The sequence below is a fragment of the Dryobates pubescens genome, chromosome 34 (assembly GCF_014839835.1).
Source record: "Dryobates pubescens isolate bDryPub1 chromosome 34, bDryPub1.pri, whole genome shotgun sequence".
Lineage (NCBI taxonomy): Eukaryota > Metazoa > Chordata > Aves > Piciformes > Picidae > Dryobates > Dryobates pubescens.
Genome location: NC_071645.1, coordinates 7,180,007 through 7,196,604, shown reverse-complemented (window position 1 = coordinate 7,196,604; position 16,598 = coordinate 7,180,007). Strand labels below are relative to the sequence as shown.

Below are 16,598 nucleotides of genomic sequence, written 5' to 3'. Positions count from 1 at the left end.
CCATCAGGAGGAAGTTCTGCACAGTGGGGATGGGGAGACACTGGCACAGGTTGCCCAGGGATCACAGAATCACCAAGGTGGATGAGACCTCAAAGATCATCGAGTCCAACCTGGCACCACAGACCTCAGGACTAAACCATGGCACCAAGGGCCACATCCAATCCCCTCTTGATCACCTCCAGGCATGGGGACTCCACCACCTCCCTGGACAGCACATCCCAATGGCCACACTCTGCCTGCTGCAGGCCAGGATGCCCTTGGCCTTCTTGGCCCCCTGGACACACTGCTGGCTCCTGTTCAGCTGCTCTCCACCACTCCCCCCAGGTCCCTCTCTGCCTGGCTGCTCTCAGCCACTCTGCCCCCAGCCTGCAGCACTGCCTGGGGTTGCTGTGGCCAAAGTGCAGCCCCTGGCACTGGGACTTGTTCAGTGCCATCCTGTTGGCCTCTGCCCATCCCTGAAGACTTTCAAGGTCAGACTTGATGTGGCCCCGAGCAGCCTGCTCTAGTTGGAGGTGTCCCTGCTGCCTGCAGGGTGTTTGGACAAAATGACCTTTGAGGGTCCCTTCCCACCTGTGAAGCTGTGAATCAGTGCAGGGAAAGGGTTCAGAGGTTGCCCTTTTGGGGCTCCTCTTGTGAGAGCCAGCCAGGAAGGTGCAGGTCCCGTGCGGCGCCGGGGCTCACGGCTGGGGCTTGGGGCTCTCTTTGCCCACAGGGGAGGTCCAGGCCTTCTATGAGGACCTGAATGGCCGTCAGTATGTGAATGAGGTGTTCAACTTCAGCGTGGACAAGCTCTATGACCTGCTCTTCACCGACTCCCAGTTCCAGAGGGACTTCATGGAGCAGCGACGCTTCTCCGGTGAGCTGCCGGCAGGGGCAGGCCGCGGCCGGGGCTGCCCCCTGGGCTGCCCCCCTGCCAGGGGCACAGCAAGGCTCTGGGGCTGGAACTTCACCTGAGGGACTGGAGGGTGTTCTGAGCAGCTCCTGGGGCAGCTCTAGGGACTGGGTGATGTTCTGAGCAGCTCCTGGGGCAGCTCTAGGCACTGGGTGATGTTCTGAGCAGCTCCTGGGGCAGCTCTAGACACTGGGTGATGTTCTGAGCAGCTCCTGGGGCAGCTCTAGGGCTGAGCAATGCTCTGAGCAGCTCCTGGGGCAGCTCTAGGCACTGGGTGATGTCCTGAGCAGCTCCTGGGGCAGCTCTAGGGACTGGGTGATGTTCTGAGCAGCTCCTGGGGCAGCTCTAGGCACTGGGTGATGTTCTGAGCAGCTCCTGGGGCAGATCTAGGCACTGGGTGATGTTCTGAGCAGCTCCTGGGGCAGATCTAGGCACTGGGTGATGTTCTGAGCAGCTCCTGGGGCAGATCTAGGCACTGGGTGATGTTCTGAGCAGCTCCTGGGGCAGCTCTAGGGACTGGGTGATGTTCTGAGCAGCTCTTGGGGCAGCTCTAGGCACTGGGTGATGTTCTGAGCAGCTCTTGGGGCAGCTCTAGGCACTGGGTGATGTTCTGAGCAGCTCCTGGGGCAGCTCTAGGGACTGGGTGATGTTCTGAGCAGCTCTTGGGGCAGCTCTAGGCACTGGGTGATGTCCTGAGCAGCTCCTGGGGCAGCTCTAGGCACTGGGTGATGTTCTGAGCAGCTCTTGGGGCAGCTCTAGGCACTGGGTGATGTTCTGAGCAGCTCTTGGGGCAGCTCTAGGCACTGGGTGATGTTCTGAGCAGCTCCTGGGGCAGACCTAGGGCTGAGCAATGCTCTGAGCAGGTCTTGGGACAGTTCTAGGGACTGGGTGATGTTCTGAGCAGCTCCTGGGGCAGCTGTAGGGACTGGGGAATGCTCTGAGCAGCTCCTGGGGCAGCTCTAGGCACTGGGTGATGTTCTGAGCAGCTCTTGGGGCAGCTCTAGGCACTGGGTGATGTTCTGAGCAGCTCTTGAGGCAGCTCTAGGCACTGGGTGATGTTGTGAGCAGCTCCTGGGACACCTTTACTGACAGTAACCAAAAGCAGGTGGAAACAGCCTTGTTTGGCTCTCCAGTTTTACTTTGTCAGAGCCAGCTCTTGGTTTAGGAAAGGAGCAGACTCTCTTCTTTTTTGCCATCAGCTAAGGCCTAATGCTGTGTGTTCAAGTGTGAGGAAAAAGCTCTTCACACCAGCCACTGGCATCAGCTGTGCAGTTGCTGATGCAAGGAGAGTGTTCTCCCTTGGCATGCTGTGGTCCTCTTGGTCCTCTAACTGTAGGTTTGCTGTAGGATTTATGTCCCCAGCCTCTCCTCCTTTCCCTGCACCTGAAAGAAGGGGAAATGCTCACCTCCAATAGAGGAGACCTTTCTGTAACACTCAGTTCAGCCCTTGTGCTTCTGCAGCCAGCCTCTCCAAGGGGAGGGAGATCCTGGCCTGAGCTTGGCTCTAGGTTGTGCCTTTCCCTGGGGAACTAACCTGAGGTCCCTCTCCAATTTGGTGCTGGGGAGGCCACGCTGAAAGTCCTGGGTTCAGTTTTGGGGCCCTCAGTCCAAGAAGGACCTTGAAAGGCTGGAGCAGGGCCAGAGAAGGGGAAGGAAGCTGGGGAAGGGTCTGGAGAAGAGGGCTGGGGAGGAGCAGCTGAGGGAGCTGAGGGTGGTGAGGCTGGAGAAGAAGAGGCTGAGGGAGACCTCCTTGCTCTCTGCAGCTCCCTGAGAGGAGGCTGAAGTGAGGTGGGGATTGTTCTCTTCTCCCTAGTCTCAGGTGAGAGGAGAGGAAATGGCCTGAAATTGTGCCAGGGGAGGGTTAGGTTGGAGCTGAGGAACAATTTCTTTGCTGCCAGAGTGGTCAGGGATTGGCAGAGGCTGCCCAGGGAGGTGGTGGAGTCCCCATGCCTGGAGGTGTTCAAGAAACCTGTGGCCATGGTGGGGCTGGGTTGAAGGTTGGACTGGATGATCTTGGAGGTCTTTTCCAACCCAAACAATTCTCTGTTTCTAATCCCTTGAACTGAATGGGGTGTTTTTTGTCCTCTCAGATATTATCTTTCACCCCTGGAAGAAGGAAGACAATGGCAATCAGACCAGAGTGATCCTGTACACCATCACCCTCACCAACCCCCTGGCCCCCAAAACTGCCACTGTCACTGAGACACAGGTAGGTGAGAGGGGAGCAGCTGTGGAATGCTTTGCAGGGAGAGATCTGCAGCTCTTTTCTTGCCTTGGGCACACTGCTGTGCATGCTGCCCTCCTCCCTCTCCATGCCCCTTCACAGCTCTTCCTTGCTGCCCAGTATGGCTGCAGTGGGAGTGACTAAGGGGACAGAGCTGGGCTGGGCTGGGCTCCAAGGAGAGGACCCCCAGAAGCAGAAGAGGTTGCAAACAAGGCAGCAGGTTCTAACTGGTGTGTGCTGAGATGTGGGAAGTCCAGCAGGTGTTATTAAGTCAGATACTGTCTGGCCAGGTTCCTCACATCTCCTCACCAGTGCATGCAATCTACATACAATGCCTACAACAGGGAATGGGATGAAGCTGGGAGAGGGGAGATGGGAGACCTCAGAGCAGCCTTCCAGTACCTGAAGGGGCTCCAGGAGAGCTGGGGAGGGACTTTGGACAAGGGCTGGGAGTGCCAGGCTGAGGAACAATGGCTTTGAGCTGGGAGAGAGAAGACTGAGACTGGAGATGAGGAAGAAATTGTTGAGAGTGAGGCTGGGGAGACTCTGGCACAGGCTGCCCAGGGAGGCTGTGGCTGTCCCCTGCCTGGAAGTGTTCAAGGCCAGGCTGGATGAGGCCTTGAGCAAGCTGTGCTGGTGGGAGGTGTCCCTGCCCATGGCAGGGGGGTTGACACTGGATGATCTTGAAGGTCCCTTCCAAGCCAACCCATTCTGAGGTTCTGTGACTTTGCTGTGCCCTCTCTGCACAGGTAAGTGGCAATTGTCTGTCCTGTGGATCTGCAGTGAGCTGTGTCTGTCCCCTTGGTGAGGTTTGCTCTGGGACAAAAGCAAGCAGCAGATCAGAAGGCTTCAAAGAAGTAACTGATAGATTTTTAAGGTGTTTAGAGGCACAGAGTAATTTATGCTAGAAAGGACCTTGCAGAGGTACAGATTACAGAATTAACCAGGATGGAAAAGACCAGATTGGATCATCCAGTCCAACCTCTCACTCAGCACCATCTAATCAATGAAACCATGGCAACAAGTGCCTCATCCTCTTCTTAAACACCTCCAGGGCTGGTGACTCCACCACCTCCCTGGGCAGCACATCCCAAGAGCCAATCTCTCTTGCTGGGAAGAACTTCTTCCTAACATCCACCCTGAACCTCCCCTGGCACAGCTGCAGACTGTGTCCTCTTGTTCTGCTGCTGCCTGCCTGGCAGAAGAGCCCAACCCCCACCTGGCTCCAACCTCCCTTCAGGGAGTTGCAGAGAGCAAGAAGGTCTCCCCTGAGCCTCCTCTTCTGCAGGCTAAGCAACCCCAGCTCCCTCAGCCTCTCCTCACAGGGCTGTGCCCCAGACCCCTCCCCAGCCTCCTTGCCCTTCTCTGGACACCTTCAAGTCTCTCAATGTCCTTCTTGAGCTGAGGAGCCCAGAACTGGACACAGGACTCCAGGGGTGGCCTCAGCAGTGCTGAGCACAGGGCACAAGGACTTCCCTGCTCCTGCTGGCCACACTGTTCTTGATCCAGGCCAGGCTGCCCTTGGCCATACCTCTGATTTTAGAGCAGGTTGCTCCCTGACAAGCCAGACATCAGTTTAAGGAGAAAAGGTGACACTTGCAAAGGTCCCAGAGGAGCTCTCCTCATGTAGCAGTGTCCATAGCTATGTCTCTGATGCAAAATGAGAGGTTGAGCTGCTGGAACTCAACACCCCTTGGGAAAACCCCTGAGTGAATCAGTTGGTTCCTTCAAGCCTGCCTTATGTTGGGTGGTTGTAGCCAGGTGGAGGTTGGTCTGTTCTCAGCAACAGAACAAGAGGACACAGTCTCAAGCTGTGCCAGGGTGAAGTGTAGGCTTGATCTTAGCAAGAAGTTCTTGACTGACAGAGAGATTGCCCTTGGGATGTGCTGCCCAGGGAGGGCATGGTGTTGATGTCCCTGGAGGTGTTTAAGAAGAGCCTGGATGAGGCATTTGGTGCCATGGGCTGGTTGATTCGTTAGAGCTGGGTGATTGGTTGGAGTTGATGATCTTGGAGGTCTCTTCCCACCTGCTTGCCTCTGTGGTTCTGTGGCAGAGGGGAGTTGCTCACGGCGGGGCAGGAAAGCCGGGGCGCCGCTGTGGGCTGCTGGCTGTCGGGGTGAAGGGCCAGGGAAGGTGCCAACCTCACCAAAGCTGTGTTCTAACCACACTAATAGTTGCCTTGCATGCTGTCTTTCCTGCAGACAATGTACAAAGCCAGCCAGGAGAGCGAGTGCTATGTGATAGATGCAGAGGTGCTAACCCACGATGTCCCCTACCACGACTATTTCTACACCATTAACCGCTACACCTTGACTCGTGTTGCCAGAAACAAAAGCCGACTCAGGTACGCTCCCTGGGGGGCACCAAGAGCTTTCCTGATGGCCAGGAGTCACCTTTGGGTGGGAGCTCAGCTGTTTGCTGTCTTGGAAGGCCTTGGGGGAGAGCTTTTTCTTTCTCTGTCCTGCTGCCGGAGCGCTCCGGGGCAGCTGGCCGCTGGGGTGACGTGGAGCGAGCACCAGGCCTGGTGCAGCTGGCTCAGGGAGAGGGTTTCACAGACTTTTCTTGCTCCCTTCCTGGAAGCAGTGGTTGGCAGGGCCACTGTCTCACACACTGAACTGCATGTGGTAAGCCAATAGGATGTACTTCAGTGCCAGCCATATCCTGGGCTGCATTGAAGGATGGCGGCAGGGCGAGGGAGGGGATTCTGCCTCCCTGCTCTGCTCTGCTGAGGCCCCACCTGCAGCACTGCCTCCAGTTCTGGTGCTCCCAGCACAAGATGGACCTGGAAATGTTGAGGAGGCCACCAAGATGATCAGAGGGCTGGAGAAGCTCCCCTGTGAGAACAGGCTGGGAGAGCTGGAGAAGAGAAGGCTCCAGGGAGACCTCAGAGCAACCTTGCAGTACCTGAAGGGTTCCAGGAGAGCTGGGGAAGGACTTTGGACAAGGGCTGGGAGTGCCAGGATGAGGAACAATGGCTTTGAGCTGGGAGACAGGAGATTGAGACTGTAGAGGAGGAAGAGATTGTTGAGAGTGAGGGTGGGGAGACTCTGGCACAGGTTGCCCAGGGAGGATGTGGCTGTGCCCTGCCTGGAGGTGTTCAAGGCCAGGCTGGATGAGGCCCTGAGCAAGCTGTGCTGGTGGGAGGTGTCCCTGCGCATGGCAGGGGGTTGGGACTGGATGAACTTTAAGCCATTCTGTGATGATTCTGTGTGCCTCTGAGATGTGAGGAGGAGAAGCAGAGGACTTTGGTGGCAGGCAGAGCTGTAGGCTTTGGTGTTTGCTGAGTAATCTAAATGCAGGTCTTGGGGAGGACCTTGGAGAAGCACTCTTGAGATCTTCCTGCCTTTGCCTTTAGAAGGACTTCTCCTGCAGTGCCTCTCCTCCAGAAACACAAAGGTCTGAGAGCCTTCCAGGATGAAGACTGCATGACTCTTTCTCAGGCTGCCTGCTGGAAAAGGGCTGGGGGCTGACTTTGCTTTCCTCACTGCAGGGTTTCCACAGAGCTGCGCTACAGGAAGCAGCCCTGGGGGCTGGTGAAGTCCTTCATCGAGAAGAACTTCTGGAGTGGCCTGGAAGACTATTTCCGTCATCTGGGTAAGAGTGGCAGCGAGGGGAGCAGTGCCAATGACCCCCAGGCAGAGGCTCCTTCCATCCTTGGCACAGGCCTCCCTGCCAGGGGGCAGCAGGAGTGCTGCTGCCAGCCTGCTGGGCTCAGACCTTGGGGAAAGGGCCAGCTGCAGGGACTGCACAGTGCTGGGGGCACTTGGCTGGAGCAGAGGAGGTCAGCAGTCCTGCTCTCTGGCAGGAGCACAGGCAGGCTGGGGGCAGAGGCTGGCAGAAGGTGGAAGGGATGTGGGGTCTGCCCTCTGCCATGAGCCTCTTAGACACTGCCAGCTCCTTTGGCCCAGTGGCTGTGCTTAGAATAGAATAGAATAGACCAGGTTGGAAGAGACCTTCAAGATCATCACATCCAACCTATCATCCACACCACCTAATCAACTGACCCATGGCACCAAGCACCCTATCAAGTCTCCCCCTGACCACCTCCAATGATGGTGACTCCACCATCTCCCTGGGCAGCACATTCCAGTGGGCAATCACTCTCTCTGTGTAGAACTTCTTCCTAACCTCCAGCCTAAACCTCCCCTGGCACAGCTTGAGACTGTGTCCTCTTGTTCTGCTGCTGGCTGCCTGGCAGAAGAGCCCAACCCCCACCTGGCTCCAGCCTCCCTTCAGGAAGTTGGAGAGAGCAAGAAGGTCTCCCCTGAGCCTCCTCTTCTGCAGGCTAAGCAACCCCAGCTCCCTCAGCCTCTCCTCCCAGGGCTGTGCCCCAGACCCCTCCCCAGCCTCCTTGCCCTTCTCTGGACACCTTCCAGCATCTCAACATCCTTAGGTCACAGAAACACAGGGTGGGAAAGGTTGGAAGAGACCTCTGGAGATAATCCAGTCCAGCCCCCTGCCAAGGCAGGGTCACCCAGGGCAGGTCTCACAGGAACACATCCAGGCAGGTTTGGAATGTCTCCAGAGATGGAGACTCCACCACCTCTCTGGGCAGCCTGCTCCAGAGCTCCATCACCCTTCAGTTACAGAAGTTCCTTCTTGTGCTCAGATGGAACATCTTATGGTCAGGTTTGTGTCTGTTCCCCTTTGTCCTGCCAGTGGGCACCACTGAACAGAGCCTGGCCCCAGCCTCCTGACACCCACCCTGGAAGTATTGATCAGCATTGATCAGATCCCCCTCAGGCTGCTGTTCTCCAGGCTGAACAGCCCTGGTTCAAGAGGGACAGAGACTTGCTGGAGAGGGGACAGCAAAGGGCTGCAGGGACTGAAGGGGACAGAGGGGACTGAAACAGCTCTGTGAGGAGGAAAGGCTGAGAGAGTGTTGGGGCTGTTGCAGTCCCCTCAGCACCTCTGCTGTCCCCTTCTCGAAGTCAAATAAGCCCCCCCTGTAAAGTGCCTTGCCTTGCTGCCTGCAGAGAGCGAGCTGGCCAAAACGGAGAGCAGCTACCTGGCGGAGGTGCACAGACAATCGCCCAAGGAGAAGGCGAGCAAGCCGGCGGCGGTGCGGCGCCGGAAGCGAGCCCACGGCCACCTGCGGGTGCCGCACCTGGAGGAGGTGCTCAGCCCTGTCACCACCCCCACCGACGAGGAGGTGGCGCACCGCATCAAGCACGTGGCAGGTGAGCCGCTGCGGGGCTGGCGCTGGGCACCTCGCGGGGAGGCTGGGAGCTGGGGAGCAGAGCTCTGCACAGGGACCCCGACGGGCTGGGCAGATGGGCGGAGGCCAGGGGCAGGAGACTGAACACAGCCAAGTGCCAGGGGCTGCACTTTGGCCACAGCAACCCCAGGCAGTGCTGCAGGCTGGGGGCAGAGTGGCTGAGAGCAGCCAGGCAGAGAGGGACCTGGGGGGAGTGGTGGAGAGCAGCTGAACAGGAGCCAGCAGTGTGCCCAGGGGGCCAAGAAGGCCAAGGGCATCCTGGCCTGCAGCAGGCAGTGTGGCCAGCAGGAGCAGGGAAGTCCTTGTGCCCTGTGCTCAGCACTGCTGAGGCCACCCCTGGAGTCCTGTGTCCAGCTCTGGGCTCCTCAGCTCGAGAAGGACATTGAGAGACTTGAAGGTGTCCAGAGAAGGGCAAGGAGGCTGGGGAGGGGTCTGGAGCACAGCCCTGGGAGGAGAGGCTGAGGGAGCTGGGGTTGCTTAGCCTGCAGAAGAGGAGGCTCAGGGGAGACCTTCTTGCTCTCTGCAACTGCCTGAAGGGAGGTTGGAGCCAGGTGGGGGTTGGGCTCTTCTGCCAGGCACCCAGCAGCAGAACAAGAGGACACAGTCTGAAGCTGTGCCAGGGGAGGTTCAGGGGAGGTTAGGAAGAAATGCTTCATAGAAAGAGAGATTGGCCCTTGGGATGTGCTGCCCAGGGAGGTGGTGGAGTCCCCATCCCTGGAGGTGTTCAGGAAAGGCTTGGGTGCGGCACTTGGTGCCATGGTTTATTTGCTCAGATGGTGCTGGGTGACAGGTGGGACTTGATGATCTCTGAGGTCTTTTCCAACCTGGTTAATTCTAATTCTAATTGTAATTCTAATTCCAATTCTCTTGGCTTAATGGGAAGAGGCATTCCAGGGCTGAGAGGATGTAGGGTGAAGAAGAGGAGGCTGAGGGGAGACCTCATTGCTCTCTGCAGCTCCCTAAAGGGAGGTTGAAGTGAGGCTGGTGTTTGCCTCTTCTCCCAGCTAACTAAGGAGAGGACAAGAGGCAATGGCCTCAAAGCTGTGTCAGGGGAGTCTTAGGTTGGATATTAGGAGAGATTTTGTTCTGCCAGAGTGGTCAGGGATTGGCAGAGGCTGCCCAAGGAGGTGGTGGCATGCCCATCCCTGCAGGTGTTCAAGAAACCTGTGGCCGTGGCACCTGGGGACATGGGTTAATGGCTCTGGTGGGGTAGGGCTGATGGTTGGACTGGATGATCTTAGAGGCCTTTCCCATCCTGAATGATTCTGTCAGTCTGTGGCTGGAATGGAGGGGTGGGCAGAGGGAGAAGGAGAGCACTTCCTGAAGCCATCTCTCCGCTCAGGTTCCACTCAGACACGGCACATCCCTGAGGAGAGCCCCAGCGGCTTCCACCTGCAGAGTGTCTCCAAGCTGCTCCTTGTCATCAGTTTTGTGTGAGTGCTGTTTTGTTGGGGGGGGGTTGTGTTGCTTTCATTCACACTCAGCCTTCAACAGCTTTGGCCCTTTGGTGTTTCTGGTGTTCTGTGCTCCCCTCTGAGAGGTTTTGCTCTCTGGTCCCAAACATTGTGCAGGGCGGAGGAGAGAAGAGCAAAGACAGGCAGGGTCTGGAGCTCTGAGGGTTGGAGCTCTCAGGTTTGATGCTCTGAGGTTTGGAGCCCTCAGGGTTGGAGCCCTTAGGGTTGGAGCCCTCAGGGTTGGAGCTCTCAGGATTAGAACCCTCAGGGTTGGAGCCCTCAGGATTAGAGCCCTCAGGATTGGAACTCTCAGGGTTGGAGCCCTCAGGATTAGAGCCCTCAGGATTGGAACTCTCAGGGTTGGAGCCCTCAGGATTAGAGCCCTCAGGATTGGAACTCTCAGGTTTGGCCTTGTCTTAACCACACACAGGCTCTGCAGAGCTGCATGTTCTGGGTCAGCTCAGCTGTGTCTGGGACACAGGCAGTGTTGATAGCAGCAAGCAGGGCAAGGAGCAGCTGTGCAAGGGTAGGGGAAATCCATGCTTAGAAGAATTCTGGCAATTAGAAAGAGGCTTTTTAATTGCAGAGACACAGGTCAGAGATTTTCAAAGGCATCTGGAAACTCTGGGTTGCTTTCCTTTTAATTTGAACTTGAATGTAATCTGCTGCCAAGCCAGCTGTGGCCATGAAAGATGGCCATGGGAGTGCCACCCTGGGAGGGGCTGTGTCATCACAGCTCAGTGTATGTGCTGGGCCTGTGCCTTCTCTCATAGAATCATAGAATTGTTTGGGTTGGAAAAGCTCTCCAAGAGCAGAGGGCTGCAGCACCTCCCCTACAAAGACAGTCTGGGAGAGCTGAGGCTGTTCAGCCTGGGGAAGAGAAGGCTCCAGGGAGAGCTTAGGGCAGCCTCCCAGTACCTGAAGGGGCTCCAGGAGAGCTGGGGAGGGACTTTGGACAAGGGCTGGGAGTGCCAGGATGGGAAACAATGGCTTTGAGCTGGGAGAGGAGAGACTGAGACTGGAGATGAGGAAGAAATTGTTGAGAGTGAGGGTGGGGAGACTCTGGCACAGGTTGCCCAGGGAGGCTGTGGAGGTGTTCATGGCCAGGCTGGATGAGGCCTTGAGCCACCTGGGCTGGTGGGAGGTGTCCCTGCCTGTGGCAGGGGGTTGGAACTGGATGATCTTTAAGGTTACTTCCAACCCAGACCTCAGAGCAGCCTTCTAGTACCTGAAGGGCCTCCAGGAGAGCTGGGGAGGGACTTTTGACAAGGGCTGGGGGTGACAGGACAAAGGACAATGGTTTGAAAGTGGAGCAGGGTAGATTTAGGTTGCCCACCAGGAGGAAGTTCTGCACAGTGAGGGTGGGGAGACTGAAACAGGTTGCCCAGGGAGGTGGTTGAGGCCCCATCCCTAGAGACATTCAAGGCCAAACTTGATGTGCCCCTGCTCTAGCTGGAGGTATCCCTGCTGGTTGCAGGGGGGTTGGACAAGATGACCTTAGAGGCTCCCTCTCAGCCCCATGCATTCTGTGGCAGCATCCAAGGGAGAGTTTTCTGCTTGCTCCAATGGTTGTGAAAAGCCTGGAGCAGGGTGAAGGTGAATGACTGTTCACCCTGGGATTAAAAGCACAGGCTGCAAAGCTGTACAAACCTTTGAGGAGGGTCCCTTCCAGCCAATGCAAGCTGTGAGTCTGTGTTTTCAGCCTCCTGGCCAGCTGCCACCCTGCTGCCTGCCCTGGCTGATAGAGAGCCATTCTTCCAGCCAGAGAGCTGCACTAGCCAGAGCCAGGCACAAGCATCTGATTTTGGACTCTCCTCCCTGGGGGTGGCTGGCAGCAGGAGCAGGGCAGTGTCTGGCCACATCAGGGGCCCACAGTGATGTCCCCACCGTGGGGTGAGGCTGGGTGCATGCAGGCTGCAGCTTGCAGGGGCGTGCCAGCCCCTGTCCTGTGTGGGCATGCCTTGGGCTGGGCTGCAGCAGCCACACACAGCTCAGCTGCTGCTGGAATGTGTCCAGGGAAGGGCAAGCAAGCTGGAGAAGGGTCTGGAGAACAGGGCTGGGGAGGAGCAGCTGAGGGAGCTGGGGGTGTTCAGCCTGGAGAAGAGGAGGCTGAGGGAGACCTCATTGCTCTCTACACCTACCTGAGAGGAGGCTGCAGTGAGCTGGGGGTTGGTCTCCTCTCACATGCAACAAGTGACAGGAGAAGAGGAAACAGCCTCAGGTTGTGCCAGGGGAGGGTCAGGTTGGTTATTAGGAACAATTGCTTCCCAGCAAGGGTCCTCAGGCACTGTCCCAGGCTGCCCAGCAAGGTGGTGTTTCAAAGCCACATGGATGTGGTGCTGAGGGCTGTGGTTCAGTGGCAGTGGCTGAGCAGCAGGGGTGGGCTTGGGAGCTCTGGGGGAGCTTGGGCTTGGTGATCTCAAAGCTCCCTTCCAACCTCAACACTTCCATGGTTCTGTGATTATAGCTGAGCCAACTTCACCAGTAGCTGCAGGCACACAGATACTGGTCTGTCCTCCTTGCCTCTCTTCCCTCTGTTCCCTTCTTCCCCCCTCCCCCCATATCCCCTCTGCACTGTCTCTGAGCCCTCCCTGCCCAGCTCAGTTGCTCCTGTTCCGTGTCAGTCCGTTTCTAACCTGCAGCTGCTCCGTCTTTTCTCTTCCCTGCTCCCATTAGGATCTGTTTCAGGTACTGTCTCTCTCTTTTTTTTTTACCTCTTTGCTCTCCCATTTCCCTCCCTTTCTCGGCATTCAGCACATCCCCTCATCCAGCCTCTTCTCTCTGACCCACCATCCCTGTCTTTCTGTCTGGCTGTCCTCCTTGCTCACACATTTCTCCCAGCAGGTGAAGCTCTGGGTTCCGACCACCTGCCCTTTACTCAGGCTCTAAATTCCCACTCACATACAGCATGGAGCTGGGCTGCAGGCACCACCCTGGAAGCCTTGGGTGTTTCCCCAGCTGTGAAGTGCTGCTGGGAAGCTGACTGGTGTCCTGTCTTTGCAGTCTGGTGCTGCTGGTCATTCTCAACATGATGCTGTTCTACAAGCTCTGGATGTTGGAGTACACGACGCAGACGCTCACGGCGTGGCAGGGCTTGAGGCTCCAGGAAAGGTACAGTCCCCCCTGCTCGCTCTTTGCCTCTCCTCATGCTTTCCTGTAGGTGTTAGAGGCTTTCCCAGAACAGCAGAGCTCTCTGGTAGGTTGCTCCTTTTCTGTGGAAACCAGCTGAAAAACTTCTCTGTGTAAACCAGGGAGCACTTGCAGCCCAGAGAGCCAAGCAGAGCCTGGGCTGCAGCAAGAGAAGTGTGGCCAGCAGGGCCAGGGAGGGGATTCTGCCCCTCTGCTCCACTCTGCTGAGCCCACAGCTGCAGCTCTGGGGCCAGCTCTGGAGCCTCTGTGCCAGGAAGGCTCTGGAGGGGCTGGAAGGTGTCCAGAGCAGGGCCAGGAGGAGGAGCAGAGGGCTGGAGCTGCTCTGCTCTGCAGACAGCCTGAGAGAGTTGGGGTTGTGCAGGCTGCAGAGGAGAAGGCTCCCAGGAGACCTTCTGGTGGCCTTCCAGGTTCTGCAGGGGGCTCCAGGAAAGCTGGGGAGGGACTTTGGAGGGGGTCAGGGAGTGATAGGACTTGGGGGAGGATGGAACAAAACTAGAAGTGGGGAGATTGAGATTGAATATTAAGAAGTTGTTGCCCATAAGGGTGGTGAGAGCCTGGCACAGGTTGCCCAGGGAGGTGGTGGAAACCTCCTGCCTGGAGGTGTTCAAGAAACCTGTGGCCATGGCACTTTGGGACATGGTTTAGTGGCCATGGTGGGGTTGGGTTGAAGGTTGGACTAGATGATCTTGGAGGTCTTTTCCAACCCAAACAATTCCATGGTTCCACAATGCTGCTGCCCTGCACAATTCCCCATCAGTGGCCCTGGGGCCACCTTCCACTCTTGGTGTCTCCCAGGCAATGACAGCCTTCTGTCCTCCCCTTCCCCTCCCCTGCAGTTCCACCCCCACTCCAGCAGCTCCTGCACAAGGCACCTCTTTGCTAGCAGCTGCTCACCCAGGTTAATCCAGAGGTGCACTGGGATCCCTTTGATGAAGTTCCTGAGCACAGTGCAGTGCACTTTGGCTCAAGAAAGCTGCCCCTGAGGGGTGAAAGGGTTAGACAGAAACCAATGCCAGCTACACCCCCTCCAAATCCCCTTTGCTCCCCCTTGCCTTCACTTCCCCTGGGTTCAGTCTTGCTCCTGTTGTGCCTGGCAGGTTGCCCCAGTCCCAGACAGAGTGGGCCCAGTTGCTGGAGTCTCAGCAGAAGTATCATGACTCGGAGCTGCAGAAGTGGCGAGAGATCATCAAATCCTCTGTGATGCTTCTCGACCAGGTGAGAGCACAGGGCCAGCTCCTGCTGTGGCTGGAGGCTCACCACATCCTCCCAAGCCTTCAGCCTTACCTGGTTCCACTGCAGTCCCTCAGGTGTGTCACCTCCACTGCAGTCTCCCTTTAGATGGGTCTTCTGGTCCTAAGAGCTATTTGCTTCTTGGTCACCTTGTAGGGGTCCACATCCATGCAGGAGAGAATTCTACAGGGCCACAACCCTCCCAGCAGCATATATGGGCTCTGCCACCCCAGTTTGGAAGGCAACTGCTTTTACCTCAGGGTTGCTCCCATCAGCCCCTCAAGGGCTTGCATCTGTCCTGACCCTGCTCCACTCAGCAGCCTCCAGCCCTGTTCAGGAGGATTAATTGGGCCCCACACAAGTCCATAGCTTGTGAAAGAGACACATTCCATATGGATCCTAAACAGCACAAAGCCAGGAGTTTCAGTGTCTACTGCCTGGTTGTACAGCAGCCTGCTTGGGACAATAAAGGCTGCTCATCCCTATGGAGAGAGCTGCTCTCCCCAGGCCTCATTCTGCTCTCCCCATGTCTCATTCTGCTGACCCCTATGGGAGAGCTGCTCACCTTATGCCTCCTTTGGCTCACCCAATGCCTCCTGCTCAGCCCAGGCCTCATTCTGCTCACCCCGCTGGAGAGAGCTGCTCACCCCAGGCCTCATTCTGCTCACCCCAGGCCTCATTCTGCTGACCCCTATGGAGGGAGCTGCTCACCCCATGTCTCATTCTGCTCACCCCAGGCCTCATTCTGCTGACCCCTATGGAGGGAGCTGCTCACCCCATGTCTCATTCTGCTCACCTTATGCCTCCTTCTGCTCACCCCATATCTCATTCTGCTCACCCCATGTCTCATTCTGCTCAACCCCGGCCTCCTTCTGCTCACCCCTATGGAGGGAGCTGCTCACCCCATGTCTCATTCTGCTCACCCCAGGCCTCATTCTGCTCACCCCATGTCTCATTCTGCTCACCCCAGGCCTCATTCTGCTCACCCCAGGCCTCATTCTGCTCACCCCATGTCTCATTCTGCTCACCCCAGGCCTCATTCTGCTCACCCCATGTCTCATTCTGCTCACCCCATATCTCATTCTGCTCACCCCATGTCTCATTCTGCTCACCTTATGCCTCCTTCTGCTCACCCCTATGGAGGGAGCTGCTCACCCCATGTCTCATTCTGCTCACCCCAGGCCTCATTCTGCTCACCCCTATGGAGGGAGCTGCTCACCCCATGTCTCATTCTGCTCACCCCAGGCCTCATTCTGCTCACCCCAGGCCTCATTCTGCTCACCCCTATGGAGGGAGCTGCTCACCCCATGTCTCATTCTGCTCACCCCATGTCTCATTCTGCTCACCCCAGGCCTCATTCTGCTCACCCCTATGGAGGGAGCTGCTCACCCCATGTCTCATTCTGCTCACCCCATGTCTCATTCTGCTCACCCCATGTCTCATTCTGCTCACCCCAGGCCTCATTCTGCTCCCCCATGTCTCTGGTACCTTGGAGAGTGCTCTCCCAGAGGGTCCCCTTCTCCCAGTCCCCATTTGTTCCTCCCAGCTGGCAGCGCTCTCCATAGCAGGGCAGCAGGAGGCAGCGGTGGGGCAGGACGTCCCGAGGGGGGCTCTCCCGGAGGGGCAGCATCCCCACCTGCTGTGGGGTGACGAGGGAGATTAGAGTCAATATGGCTGACCAATATGATCGGGTATTGATCCTTTATTGTTCCAGTACTGCAGGCCTATGGCACAGGCCTATGGTGCGAGCATAGCACAGTAAAGCATGGAAGGAGAAGGGACAGGAAAGGCAGAAGTGCCTAGCAAGGGAACTGCTACAGCTTATATAAACTTGGGAGTGCCTTGTTGGCATGGCCTCATTGGTCCCCTATGAGTGACCACACATCACACTGCTATAGATTATTGATCCAACTACTGATCACACACGAGGTTTGTTGATGCAGGTGCATGTCCTGTTGTCCCGAGATAACTTGCTGTGTTTGTAGCTACCAGTGCCTTGCTTTAGTGACATGCTGCAGGCACAGCACCGTTTGGTGCACTGCTGGCTGGCCCTGCACTGATGCTGAGCGTGGCCTAGCACCATGCCAGGCTCCAGGCCTGCACTGCCAGGCTGCTCACACTGCTCATCGCTGGCAGCGCCGCAGTGGGGTGACAGCCCAGTGGGGAACCTTTTTGTTGTCTTGCAGATGAAGGACTCCCTGATCAGTCTCCAGAATGGCATTGGGTCCAGGGACTTCGGGTCAGACCCAGAGGAGAAGCGGAAACGTTTCCACTAGCAGGCAGGCAATGCAGGAGGCCAGAGGACGGTGTGCAATAGGTGTAAATAGGAGCTATAAATATATATATATAAATATATATATATATATATATACACACACAGAATATAAATATCTATATTATATACAGATTTTAAGAGAAAAAGAAAAAGGA

General features: G+C 56.8%; 1 protein-coding gene across 1 annotated transcript in view; it reads left to right on the top strand.

The window, feature by feature from the left end:
• Positions 1-16,598, top strand: part of GRAMD1B (GRAM domain containing 1B) — a 152,222-nt gene extending 135,624 nt beyond the window's left edge. The window contains exons 15-23 of the mRNA XM_054175975.1: positions 713-856; positions 2,983-3,101; positions 5,318-5,460; positions 6,607-6,710; positions 8,093-8,296; positions 9,677-9,767; positions 12,792-12,899; positions 14,036-14,153; positions 16,355-16,598. Of these exons, the coding sequence (XP_054031950.1) occupies positions 713-856; positions 2,983-3,101; positions 5,318-5,460; positions 6,607-6,710; positions 8,093-8,296; positions 9,677-9,767; positions 12,792-12,899; positions 14,036-14,153; positions 16,355-16,444 (1,121 nt within the window). The 3' untranslated portion in view covers positions 16,445-16,598. The remainder of the gene's footprint in view (positions 1-712; positions 857-2,982; positions 3,102-5,317; positions 5,461-6,606; positions 6,711-8,092; positions 8,297-9,676; positions 9,768-12,791; positions 12,900-14,035; positions 14,154-16,354) is intronic.